Genomic DNA, 13754 nt, shown 5'->3' on the forward strand with positions numbered 1-13754 from the left:
TCTTCATGCAGTAATCTTCCTCCCATCCGCACTCATGGTTTCCTTTCGCTCTGGGGGTATCTGAGAGGCATCCGGGCCTGAAGGCTCTCAACGTGACCCCTGGAGGATGAGTTGCAGTCGGCCAGTGGTCTTGGGGCAGTTGGCCTTTACATGCCCCAGCTCATTACATTTAAAGCATAGCCCAGATGACTGTGGGCTGGGGTGAGATGGGTTGTTGGAGAGTAGGGTGGTGGGAAGAGAGGGTATGTGAGATCTCCCTGGCTGTGTGGAGAGCTCCTCCTTTAGAGGTAGGGCCTTCAGCTGTCCCTGGTGGTGGTGTGCCATCTCTGTTTTCCCTCTCTGGTATTCCCACACACAGCTACTAGCTTTGTTCCTCTCTGCCATCTCCACCCATGTGGTTCTGATCGTCCCCACCTTGACTATGCTTTTGGGCTTCCCATCTAGGATGTATCTTTGTATCTCTTCAGGAACACCCTCAAAGGACTGCTCCATTTGCATTAGGAGCAACAGCTCTTCCAGAGCCTTAGCATTTGCTCCTGATATCCAGGCAACGCAATTTTTCACAGTGTGGTCGGCGTGTCGGGAAAATGCCACTTCTGGTTTCCACCGTAGGGCTCTGAACCGCGGATGGGCATGCTCAGGGGTGAGCCTCATCCTAATTCTGGCCTTTTGTTTAAAACGTTCATACTCGTTCATGCGTTCTATATACATTTGTTAGTCTCTCAGGTGCCACAAGTACTCCTTTCCAATTCCAATATATCTTTTTAGAGCTGAGGCGACCACATCTGCACACAGTATTCAAGATATGGGCGTACCATGGATTTATATAGAGGCAAGTTGATATTTTCTGTCCTATTATCTATCCCTTTCTTAATTATTCCCAGCATTCTGTTTGCTTTTTTGACTGCTGCTGTATATTTGAGGATGTTTTCAGAGAACTATCCAAATGACTCTGACATCTCTTTCTTGAGTGGTAACAGTTAATTTAGACCCCATCATTTGATATGTATAGTTGGGATTATGCTTTCCAATGTGCCTTACTTTGCATTTATCAAGACCGAATTTCATCTGCCATTTTGTTGCCCAGTCACCCACTTTTGAGAGATCCTTTTGTAGCTCTTTGCAGTCTGCCTGGGTTGAACTATCTTTAGTAATTTTGTATCATCTGTAAATTTTGCCACTTCACTGTTTACACCTTTTTCCAGATCATTGATGAATATGTTGAATAGGACTGGTCCCAGAACAGACCCCTGGGGGACACCACTATTTACCTCTCTCCATTCTGAAAACTGACCATTTATACCTTCTCTTTGTTTCCTATCTTTTAACCAGTTACCAATCCACGAGAGCACCTTCCGTCTTATCCCGTGGCAGCTTACTTTGCTTAAGAGCCTTTGGTGAGGGACCTTGTAAAAGGCTTTCTGAAAATCAAAGTACACTATATCCACAGGATCCCCTTTGTCCACAGCTTGTTGACCCCCCTCAAAGAATTCTAGTAGATTGGTGAGGCATGATTTCCCTTTACTAAAACCATGTTGACTCTTCCTCAACAAATTATGTTCATCTATATGTCTGACAATATTGTTCTTTATTATAGTTTCAACCAGTTTGCCCAGTACTGAAGTCAGGCTTATAGGCCTGTAATTGCCCGGATCACCTCTGGAGCCCTTTTTAAAAATTGATGTCACATTAGCTACCCTCCAGTCATCTGGTACAGAAGCTGGTTTAGATGATAAGTTACAGACTACAGTTAGTAGTTCTGCAATTTCACATTTTGAACCAGGAGCACAGATCTCAGGATTTGTTCCCACTGCTCTGCCACCATGTCAGGTAAGCCAAGTAGAATACCACCACAAGAAGGATTTTTTATAGCTAACTGTCAGGGATGTTCTAGATGGTGCTGATCCTGCCATGAATGCAGGGGCTGGACTTGTTGACCTCTTGAGGTCCCTTCTGGGCCTATGATTCTATGATTACCTGATCTGTCCATTCCCTCTGAAGCATCTGGGGTTGGCCACAGTCAGAAGACAGGATACTGGGCTAGATGGACCTTTGGTCTGACCTAGTATGGCCGTTCTTATGTTCTTAATTAACTTGCCCTTAACTTCAAGGGATTGCTTTGAAATCCACTGTAGTGAAGGGAAATATTTCCCCCTCAGTGTCATTAGTGGGCTTTGACTCATGTTGTGTGAGAGAGGAATATTGGGCTAGAGAGCAGGACAGGTGGACATTAAAGATTCTATGATTATTGAGATAGAGAAGTGTGAAAAGATATGCTCTCTTTTCAGACTCCATCGGTATTATATCTGTGGGCCTTCGAACCCAGGTTACATCCTATGACTTTTAGGGATGAAAAACTTAACTTGGATATTGCAAAAAATGGAAATACTTTGAACTAATATCTCAAGCTTCCTGGGTGTAGAAAAATAAAATGTTCAAGGATGGGGAGTAAATGAGAAACTGTAGACAAGCCAGAGTGTCTGTATAGCGGGAGCTGCGAGGTTAGAGGCAGGGCAGAATTTAACTGGGGCATTTGGTTAATAATTTGCATGGACATGTATAAATAGAAGAGACACTCTCCTCAGTCTGTGATGGGAACTCTGTGGCCATGGGTTGAGAGAAGGAGGGGTGGGGAAAGGAGGTGCGCATGAGATAGATTCGGAATGGATGGACAAAAGGCTGGGGAATCTGAATTTGCGCTCTGTTCTCATATTGTATAGATAATAGTTTATCAATGAGCCCAACAGAGGTGAGGCCAATTCTTATAGGAAGTATTTAAAGCCTTTCTAAGTCAACACTGCACAGCTCTAGAACAGCGCTCCACAGTGTCTTTCGGTTGCTTTCTACAGCCGTGAGGCTTTGCTTATCCTGCCTTTTCCTCCCTTTTGGGAAATGAGGTCTGTGCGAGGGTGTTTTAAAGCCTTTTGCTCACACAATTTATTCTCCACGGAATAAATATTTCAATAAAAGATTTGAGGGCAACGGTCTCCCTAACCTTTATCAGTCAGACAGGGACCAGGCCCTGGTTCTTTGTCTTCTGTGTAGCTGATCTAGGCTAAATCAGCCCATCATGACCTGAAGAAAGTGTTTCCTTTTCTGAGTTCCCAGTGTCTGGACTCTCCGCATTAAACTAGCTGGGACTTCCCCTACAGACCACAACGGGTGGTTTTTGTCTGAGCTCAGACTGGCTTCCTCTCACTGTGTCTCTGGCACAGTAATACACGGCAGAGTCCTCCGGTTTCAGGCTGTTTATTTGCAAGTAGAAATTGGAGCTGTCCTTGGAGACTCTGACTCGCCCCTGGACGATGGGAGAATAGTGGTTGCTCACTGAAGATTTCCAGTAGCTGACCAGCCACTGCAGCCCCTTCCCGGGCGCCTGTCTGATCCAATACATCCAATAATCATCAGGATTGAACCCGCTCACGGTGCATTTCAGCTGAATGGATTCTCCGGGCTTCTTCACTTCCGGACCCGACTGGGTCAAGACAACCTGGGAGCGGACCCCTGGAGCAATGGGAGAATAGAAAGAATGAATAAGGTAGAATGAGGGAACCACATACATTAACTCCTTACTCTATAAAACAATAGGTGTGAAACTAAATAAAAGACATGCTATATATCTCATTAATATAAAAGCGAAAATAATAACATTCCTCTGTAGTCCCCAGTCCTCTGAAGGGGATAAAATACCTTCCAAGGCCGCTACAATGAAAACTAAATGCAGCCAAAGTCTCATTTTCCCTGGTCTTGGAGGGGAAAGTTCTCAGGCTGGTCACTGCACAGACCCAGGGCTCTGTGGATTGTCTCTCCGGGTGCAGCCTAGACAGAAAGAGAGGCAGATTTAAGCAGGAAACTATAACCTCTATTTGCATATCACCCTCCTTATAAGAGTTGTTCCTTTCTTCAGTAATTTTGACATTCCTCTGCTAGGCTTCAGAAAGTTGTATTCAGACAGTCCCTTCGTGCGTGAGTCTCCAGCACAGTGCGGTGTGATACTGATTATATTTTTTGCATCAGGGAGAAATAAACAGCTGGCTTGAATGGCCAAAGCTCAGGGACAGGAGTCAGTGGTCTGAACCAATAAATATTGGAGTCACTGCAAACACACCCACTAAAGTTAAAGTCTTTGGGATTAGGGACGTAGAACGATATTTGATGAAAGAATAGGGAAGTTGTGGAGGATAAACTCTTTTTGAATATCAGATGCATAGGTGCCTGAAAACTGAGGTGCGCTCTCAAGACTGTGTACATATACAGCACACAACTCCCATCTTTTCATGTGCTGTATATTTATACCTGCTTACTCTATTTTTCACTCCATGCATCTGATGAAGTGGATTATGGCCCACGAAAGCTTATGCCCAAATACATTTCTTAGGCTCTAAGGTACCACAAGGACTCCCTTGTTTTTGCTGTAACCACCCAGTGTGACTCCCTGCAGAACACAAGCTATGGAATTTAATCTGCTCGTTATTTCTCCCCTGCATGCGATGAAACAGCTCCTACTGGCACCTGCGGGAGACAGGGCAGTGAGCCTGATGGGGCTTCCGCGGGGGTGCTAGGACTGGCGGTGCTTTGAGTCCCAGATTTCTAATGGTAGATTAATGATGAGTGGGCTTCTTGAAGCCTAAATGAAGGTAATTATGTGGGTAAGGGGATTTAAAGAGGGAGGCCAGTATAGAAAATGTCCAATCGTGCAAGAGGCTGAGTGCCTGACTGGACAGACTTGAAATATTTAGCTCTCATGTGGAAGACTATTTATCCCACTCAGCACCTTGGAGGTGCAGCGTCACAATCTCCTAAGGGTTATTTGATAGCAATAAATGTTTGGAATCCTTCCTTTAGCCCTGAACCTAATTTCAACGTTAGCCCCAACCCGAACCTTGGCCCTAATCATACCCTTATCCCAAACCTTATCCACACTCCTCAACAGAACCCTAACACTCTGATTTTTCTCGTTCTGTCTACAAATGTGAATGAGGTTGTGTTTGGTAAATCTCGGGCCAGAACGCTAATTAGTGGGAGGAATGTGTTTGGTTCTTCACCAGAAACCCCACATGCGGGATTGATTGCAAGATTATCCACAGTGCCAGCCACGTGGGGAGAAAGTAAAGTTTGGACTATCAAAATCAATCAAGAATAAATCCTGTACAGTTAGCGAGGGAGCTGTGAATTCTCGTCACTCTGCTGACAGGAAGAAAGATACCGCTGTGTTCAAATGATAAAATATTTTACTTAGGGCATCGTATTTTTTCTGGTGAGAGTGACGACTGGGAGAGCGGGGACCATTATTAAAGGAGAGGAAATAGGGTGTCTAAATTCCTATGGGTCATCCCTTTTCATCTGTTTACATTTTGCAGAGCTTGGGCACCTCAAAGGGAGAACATCCACTCAGAGGGAAGGGTTTTGCTTGAGCTTCCACTAGTGAGTGTCTCACAGCAATGCCAGTCGGTTGTACTGGAGGCTCAAGACGCTGATGTGCAAACGCAGCGAGTCTCTGTAGTTGTCTTTGGAGATGATAAATCTCCCTTTCTCTGAATCAGGTAATATGTGTCTATAGAGGAATCCCCTTTTAATCCCTGTCCGGGAGCCTGAGGGACCCTGCCCTGCCAAGACCTGCTGAAGATGAACCTGGAGACTTCGTAGGCGAGGCGGAGAGAATCTCCGGGCTTTTTCACATCCCCTCCGGACTCCACCAGCTGCACCTGTTACCTGACACCTGCAAATAAGGACAAGTCAGGCATCAGAAGATTCTTCTTGAGAAGAAACCTGGGGATGTCTCCCTTTGCTGGGGAGTAAATCACCTCTGAGCTCTGCCAAGGAGAGAAGCCAAAGTCTCATGTCTCTGCCTGTGTGGGGTGTTCTGGGGAGATTGACTGCTGTGGCTCAGGGCTGTGGCTTTTCAGTGCTAGGGTTGCAGGGTCTGGGGAATGGCAGGGTTTTACGCAGGGAGCTGAGTCACCGCGTTTGCATACACTGGCTTTTTGTAAAGGGCTGATAAATTCATCCTCTGCTTGACTTGAAATCCCCGACTCAGAGCTCAAATAGGAGAGTGATTTATCCAGAGATCTGGCTCTGGCTGAGTGACTTTGTCCATAACACACTACCTGTTAAACTGATCAGCGAGATGGTAAATTGTTAAGATAACATCCTTAGCAGAGTGACAAGTATCAGAGGGGTAGCCATGTTAGTCTGTATCCACAAAAACAACAGGGAATCCCGTGGCACCTTAAAGACTAACAGATTTATTTGGGCATAAGCTTTCGCAGAAGAAGTGTGTTTTAGCCAAATAAATATGTTAGTCTTTAAGGTGCCACCGGACTCCTCGTTGTTTTTATTCTTAGCAGAGAACGTTTCGGCCTTTATTGTTGATATATAAATTTGCTTAGTGTGCCCATGGGCCAAGATTTTTAAAAAATGACTTAAAAATCAAAAAATGTTTTAACTGCCTTAATTGTTGAGTGTGAGGTGCCTTCAACGGAGATTGGCTTTCAGAATCTGGGTGTGTAGTAATTTCTCATGAGGAAACCCCAGCAGGAATTCTATGTTGGTCACCCAACATTTAATACACATAAAACGCTTATGAAAATAGTTTCCACTTTCAGAGAAAGTTGGTGCCTGTACAAATGACAGAACAAGGGCTGAGAAAGTTGAGCTCAGCAGGTGCATAGCGCCTTCTTTTGGGTCATCCCGGCGGCGGGGGGTGGGACGGTGGGAATTTCACCCACACTAAATTATCAAGGAACAGGCTGAGGGGGAAGAGATGCAACCTGCTCCCCGCCTTGCCGGCATAGAGCCACCATGCCGTGTTAGCTCGTAGCTCTGAATAAGTGTGCTGTTCTGCTCATGACACACACGTTGTGATCCACACCACAGAGCGACTGGATCTGAGACCTGTACAACTCTGGGCCTACAGTCAGCAGGAGATAAAAAGGCTCTTGATTTCTATTCTCAGATGTGGTCGGGAAGAACTGTCTACTTGTTGCAGCGAGAGTGTCAGTGGAGATTCCCCCCTTCAATTCTCAGCGGAACGGCAGATGAAATGGTAGAGCAGGAGGTGTGACTCCTGATTTCACTGCCAGCCTTGGGAGTTCTCTCATTCTCTCTTTGCCTTTGGGTGATGTGCGATTTAAATCGCTAGTGATGGGAACTTGGTCTGGAGCCTGGAGGAAGCGAACAAGCAATCAAGCAGAGAGAGCGCGGGGCTGGCAGCTGCTGCTCCCGGCGGCTCTCACAGGCAGGCTGGCTCTCCGCACGGTTAGTTTGAGTGCCGGCTCTGATCGGTTCCCCCTCACTGTGTGTCTCTGGCACAGTAATACACCGAGGTGTCTGTGGGCTGCAGACCGGTCAGCTGCAGGAACACTTGGCTTTTGGAGGTGTCTCTGGTGATGGTGAGGCGACTTTTGAGAGCATCGCTGTAAGCAGTGCCTCCGCCCCTCCACATGGCTCCGACCCATTCCAGCCCCTTCCCCGCTGGCTGGCGAACCCAGTTCATATCGTAGCTCGTGAGAGAGAATCCGGACACGGTGCAGGTCAGTCTGAGGGTCTCTCCGGGCTTCTTGACTCCCCCACCGGACTCCACCAGGCTGACCTGGGAATAGACACCTGGAGAATAGGAAATAAAGGGGAAATATTGCCGTGATTCCCAAGGAAGCGCAGCTATTAGGGAACATGCCCTACAGGGCGCCCAGCTGCTTCGCAGATCCCGCCCTTACCCGCGGGGAGCAGCAGGAGGAAGGCGATGGCCAGGCTGGGGGTCATGTCTGCGGCTGGCGGCTGGTTCCCCAGGCGGGACGGGAAGCTGAAACCCAGCGCTGGCTCTGTGCGGGGTGAGCGGCCAGCGGCTGGGCTATGAACAGGGCCCCGGGGAGCTCATTTGCATGGGCCAGGGGCCGGGGACAATATAAAAGGCGATCTAGGAGGTGTGTGACACAGTCTAGAGTTGTAAAAATCTAATGGCAGGTGGGTGAGAGAGTCCAATGTGGATAAACTTACTGCGTTTCTTTTCACCATTTAATTTGAAAATATATCCCCACTAAATAAAAGCAGTTGCGTGATCTATCTATCTATCTATCTATCTATCTATCTATCTATCTATCTATCTATCTATCTATCTATCTATCTATCTATCACCCATTCAGTATAAATCAGTAAACAGGCATATAATCTCCCTCTAGCCCTTGGTTCCTCATTTCACTTTTAGATAAGGAAGACATGAATACCTTTAAAAACAACTCTTCCCCCAACATGTATTAAGGGCCTGTTCGTATCCCCTGAGCCGTGGGGCTGTGGAGCCGCCGGCCACTGGGGGGGGGGGGTCAGTGACTTGGGTCGGGTCATAGAGTCCCACTGGGCTGAGACACTCTCTGACTGGTGAAAATTCACCAGGGCACAGAGCGAGGGCTGGGAGTTAATTCCCCTCCAGGCCCCTGCCCAGCAATGTCCGGCTCCGCTGAAAAGTGCAGGGAACGGAGGGGAATGTGCCGTAGGAAGTTCAGACGGAGATCGGGGGCCAAATGCTGCTTTCTTCACTCTCTGGAAGTCTCCCATCCGTCTCAGCGAGGCTTCTGGCTTGAAGAGAGAAAGTAGCGCTCCGAGAAGGGTCTCTGCTTTGAGCTGCAGGGGGCTGCATCTCCCTCTGGAGCTGTGCAGTGAAAAAGTGACGGCGAAGGTTTTAGGTTTTTTCACCCCGTTTCTTCTTTCTCACGATGGTGGCCCAAGGCTGTGTGGCGCAGGGGAGAAATGGGATTTCTTCCGCTCTGGTTTTTGTATGAGCACTACGAGGTTTCCTCTCCCTGTGCGTCTGGCACAGTGATACCGGGCGGTGTCCTCGGCTCTCACGCCGGTCATTTGCCGATACAGCAGGTTGTTGGAATTGTCCCTGGAGATGGTGAATCGCCCTTGAACAGCCGGGGAATACCACTGGTTCGATCCAGCCTTGTTAATTTCAGCCACCCACTCCAGCCCCTTCCCGGGAACCTGTCAGACCCACTCCATGTTGTAGCTGCTGAAGGGGAACCCAGAGGCTTTGCAGGAGAAGCGGAGAGAGTCTCCGGGCTTTTTCACATCCCCTCCGGACTCCACCAGCTGCACCTGGGACCGGGAACCTGGGGATAAGGACATGTGACAAATATTGGTTTAAAACCAACAATAATATAATATTATTTTAGTTCTGCCAGCGAGTCAATGGAAAGAATACCTTCCAGAGCCGCCAGAATGAACATTAAAAGGAGCCAAAGTCTCATTTTCGCTGGTGCTGGAGGGGAAAGTTCTCAGAGCGAATGTCTGGTAACCGCACAGACACAGGGGACTAGGGACTCTGTTCCCAGGTGCAGCCGGGCAGAGAGAGACACAGCTTTTAACAGGAAACTGGCACCGTAATTTACATATTTCCCTCTTTATAAGCGGTACGAACATCTGTCACTGATCAGCAGAATTAGGGTAACTAAGGCTCAGAGGGGACTTTCTGTGTTTGTGCAGCGCCCAACAAAGTGTGCTGGGGTCCGGAATACACTTTCGCCGAAGAGAGAAATCACCACTTGCCTTCACTCAAATCTCTAGACATGGCTCTAGGGCTAGACCCAAACTTTATTGCGATCAACACAGATGCTCTTCTCAGGTTTAGACGTCGTTGGATCAAACCCCGAAGGAGAACTCTTTTGTTCTGGCTTGAGACCAGGGAACTGTCTTGGTCAGGGAGGTGTGAAAGCTAAAGGTCTCCTTGAAGATTGTGTTGGAAGTACAGAGCTTTTTTTTTAAAAAAGCCTAAAGGTGTCTAGGACCCTGTCTTCCCACCAATTTCAACGTGATTTGAGCACCTAACACCCCTAGTGCCCTTTAGAATTCCAGCCATAGTCACTTCCCTTTGTTCAATCTCCTCCTACATAGTGGATTTTTACTGTGGGTATCAGATAAATTCCAGCTTCAAACGACTAACTCTTCTTCCGTGCTGGTATTCCCAAAGGAAACTAAGCGAGTTAGGAGCCCAAATCCTATTGATTTCACAGAGCTTTTGGGTGCCTATCTCCCATAGACCCACTTCTGTGGCCTTTGTTATGCAGGAGGTCAGACTAGAGGATCACAAGGTTTCCTTCTGGCTTTGGAATATATTAAAATCTCTTTATAAATAATGCAACTGTTCTTTAAGAACATAGGAAGGGCCATACAGGGTCAGACCAAAGGTCCATCTAGTCCAGTATCCTGTCTGCCGACAGTGGCCAATGCCAGGTGCCCCAGAGGCAATGAACAGAACAGGGAATCATCACGTGATCCATGCCCTGTTTCCCAATTCCTGAGGTCATGGGAGAGGGAATTGTGTAGGGAGTTAAAGTACAATGTATATGTTTAACTCCCCCCCCCCGCGCCGGTAGTTGCAATGGAGACAGTCGTGCTCCCAGGACCGGGGTCTCTGGCACAATAATGCAAGGATGAGTTGTTGGCTCTCGGGCCGTTCCTATGTAAACAGAAATTGAAGCTGTCCTGGGAAGCTGTGAATCCTCCCCTCTATGGCAGAAGCACGTGGTAGTTTCCTGAAATTCTCTGTTCAATGTTGACAAGTCAACCAGATCGGGGCATTCGTCTTCATACTCTTTGTCATCAGGGTCTTCTCCTTGACCTATGCGATCTTCGGTTTTGGTGGTATTTTCAGTTCTCTTTTCATCCTCAGAAAAATCATTTGCAGAACTCTCTGCACTATTTCTGCGAGCCGCTCTGGCACTCCAGCCCCTTCCCAGCCCCGCTTAATGCGAAAGCCTCTCTCAGTATATACACCGGGTGTCGGGCTCTCTGGGCTCTGTGACCAGTGGACCAGACTGGGTCAGAACCTCTAGGGCAGAGGGGAAAACTTTTCACTGTTGTCCCAGTTTCCACCGTGGTGAATAGCGGCATGAAAACTCTATGTGAGACCTTCCCTTTGTTCTCGGTGTAACGGCTGCCCCCTTCCCATTACGAGAGTGAGTGAGTGTCCACAAAAACAACCAGGAGTCTAGTGGCACCTTAAAGACTAACTGCCATTCACTGACTTGCGGAGGAGGGGGCTGGTTTTTGTATGAAGCATGGCAGGTTTCCCCTTGCTGTGTCTCTCGCACAGTGATAGCCCGCGGTGTCCTCGGCTTTCAGGCTGGTCATTTGCGAATAGAAATTGGAGCTGTCCTTGAGCCTGTGGATCGCCCCTGGATTGCCGGAGAGTAGCTGCTGTCGGACGGAGAATAATAGTAAATCAGCCACTCCAGCCCCTTCCCAGGAGCCTGCCGGATCCAGAACGTGTTACAGCCCATACCGTTAAACCCGCTGACTGCACATTTCACCGCCTGGGACTCTCCGGGCTTCTTCACCGCTGTCCCCGACTTGGTACCTCCTGCTCTAACTGACCGTCCCAAATTACAGACTGGGGTTCCCTTAGGCTTTCTGAAGATCCCAGGTTTGTGCCCTGTTACGGATAATCAATAGCTGCTAACTGCTTAAATAACCAATTGCTAATCACTTTCCCTTTTTGATTCCTCACTGATTGTTGACAGGGGACAATATAAATTCCTAAATGTGTAGCTAGAACCGCCTCCTAAATATTGTTGGCATTTTCAAAGGAACTTTTCTAGGTATTGCGCCTACATCTTAAGGTATAAATAGCGCCCCTGTGTTAAATAATGGACTTTTTTTTTTCTATTTGAATCCTCAGCTTTTGTGTATAGGGATAAGGTTATTGAAATCAGTGGATCTTCCACAATGTGAAACAGCTGTCGACCAGTCTCTGTGATGTATCTTTTATTTAGGGTCTTATTAAAATCCCAGTGAAACCAGATAAAAGTTCCCCCTTAACGTTCACTGACTGGCTAAATGGAAAGGAACTCTGAACAGGCAAGGAGATGAGTATTTGCAGTCTCCCTTTTACAAATCTCTCTTGCTGTGTGTGTGTGTGTGAGAGAGAGAGAGAGAGAGAGAGTATGGACACACCAGCTTCTGTGCAGCACAGCTGAAATATTTCTGGGTTTTACATGCTTGTTCCCTTCCTGGGCCAGCGAACAACCTCCCTGGTTTTACTCTGTCCCTATATCCGAGCTTCGTTTCGTAGTTCAGAGCTTGAGCGCCTCCCAGCAGCCAAGTCCTTCTCCAGACACTGCAGGGGAAGGTTTTTGGCGCAGCTTCCGCAGGTGGGTGAGTCTCTGGCGCAGTAGCACACGGCGGTGTCCTCGGGTCTCAGGCCAGCCGTTTGCAAGTACAGCAGGCTGCTGGAGGTGTCTCTGGAGACGGTGAAGCGACCCCGGACTGAAGCGGGGTAATACGTGCTGCCCCCTCCGCTAATTCCGGAGACCCACTCCAGCCCCTTCCCAGGAGCCTGGCGGACCCAGTCTATCCAGTGGCTGCTGAAGGCGAAGCCGGAGGCTTTGCAGGAGAGGCGGAGAGAGTCTTGGGTTTTTCACGTCCCCTCCGGACTCTTTCACTGCCCGGCCCCACAAGGCTCTGGCTTCCCAAAGGCGGAGCTGCAGGGTCTGGGGAATGGCGGGGTTTAAGCAGGGAGCTAACTAACCCTATTTGCATATCCCACTTTTAATAATCGACTTGAAATCCCGAGATCCGAGCTCAGAGAGGAGAGTGACACATCCAGAGAGTCTGGCAAATGTTGTGTGTGTCCTTAATACACTGCCTGATACGTGACCAGAGACAGAGAACATTGCTCTTAACAGAGAACTTGGGAGTCATTAGCACGGTAACACGCATTTTCCTGCTGTGCTCCTTGGCCATGATTTACAAAAAACAAAACAAAACAAACAAACAAACAAAAAAAACAGCTCTTTGAACTGCCTCAATTTTGAACTCGGCGGGTCGGAGAGGCTTTGGAAGGGGCTTGGTTCTCCGAGTTTGGGAGTGGCGCATTTTCTGGTGAGAAATCCCCATGTAGGGATTCCAAGCTGGGCACCCACAATTTGAGAGATTTAAAACCACTAGGAAAATAGTGTCTATTTCAATACGAGGAAACAAACAAAAGCATATTTTATTTTAAACGATTGAATTGGAACATTTTCGGAGGAAAATTTACTAAGGGCAGTTTGGTATCCAGGCTCCCTAAGAAAGGGAGCGGCACCCAGCCTGTGTGAGTAACTTTGAAGATTTCCCCGTCCATCTCTGTAGCAGACATACATGGTGAGCAATGTTTTGGTCTAACTAGCCCCCTTGTTCTAAGCCAGGGAACGGCTTGTAACGTGACCTTGACACTCTGTGTACCTGGGCTTGGCGGAGATGAATAAAGTTCAGCCTGTGACATGTTTGTGACCCTGTTCCCGTGGAGTCTTCATCAGCAGGTTATTTATGTTGTGGCTCTCGTCACCTGACAAATTGGGTTTCTCCCCCTGTTCTATATATCAGCTGACGTGCACTCCAGTAATGGGAGGTGAATCTGCCCCTGTTCTGAAAGTGTAGGAGGCGCTGAACATCAGAACAGGCCCACAGCCCATCTGCTTTGCAGGCTAGGTTAGAAATGGAACGCAAGTTGCAGAGCAGGGGAGAATCCGGATAGTTCATCTCTAAACATCTGAGTGGGATTGCGAAATTCCTCTGAGGCAGCCCAGTGCACTTCTAAAAGGGGATCTCTAAACTTTTATTTTGTTATGAATCTGTTCTACGAGGCTGCATCTGGGGTACAGAGCCAGAGAAGGCACCGCTTTACGGGAAATGCTCTAAAAACTGGTAAATTGGCTCCTGCAAAGAGGGCAGTGGGAGGACATGGGGGTAGGGATAAGTTGTCTGTGGCACAGGAGTGA

At 47.9% G+C, this 13754-nt stretch overlaps 1 gene segment (V, D, J or C); it reads right to left on the minus strand.

Moving 5' to 3' along the window:
* Positions 1-7291: 7291 nt before the first annotated feature.
* On the minus strand, positions 7292-7761 carry LOC144273272 (Ig heavy chain V region PJ14-like). The segment is given in 2 exon segments: positions 7292-7605; positions 7716-7761. Coding segments are annotated over 2 exon segments (360 nt in total).
* Positions 7762-13754: the final 5993 nt, after the last annotated feature.

The sequence above is a fragment of the Eretmochelys imbricata genome, chromosome 13 (genome assembly GCF_965152235.1).
Source record: "Eretmochelys imbricata isolate rEreImb1 chromosome 13, rEreImb1.hap1, whole genome shotgun sequence".
Lineage (NCBI taxonomy): Eukaryota > Metazoa > Chordata > Testudines > Cheloniidae > Eretmochelys > Eretmochelys imbricata.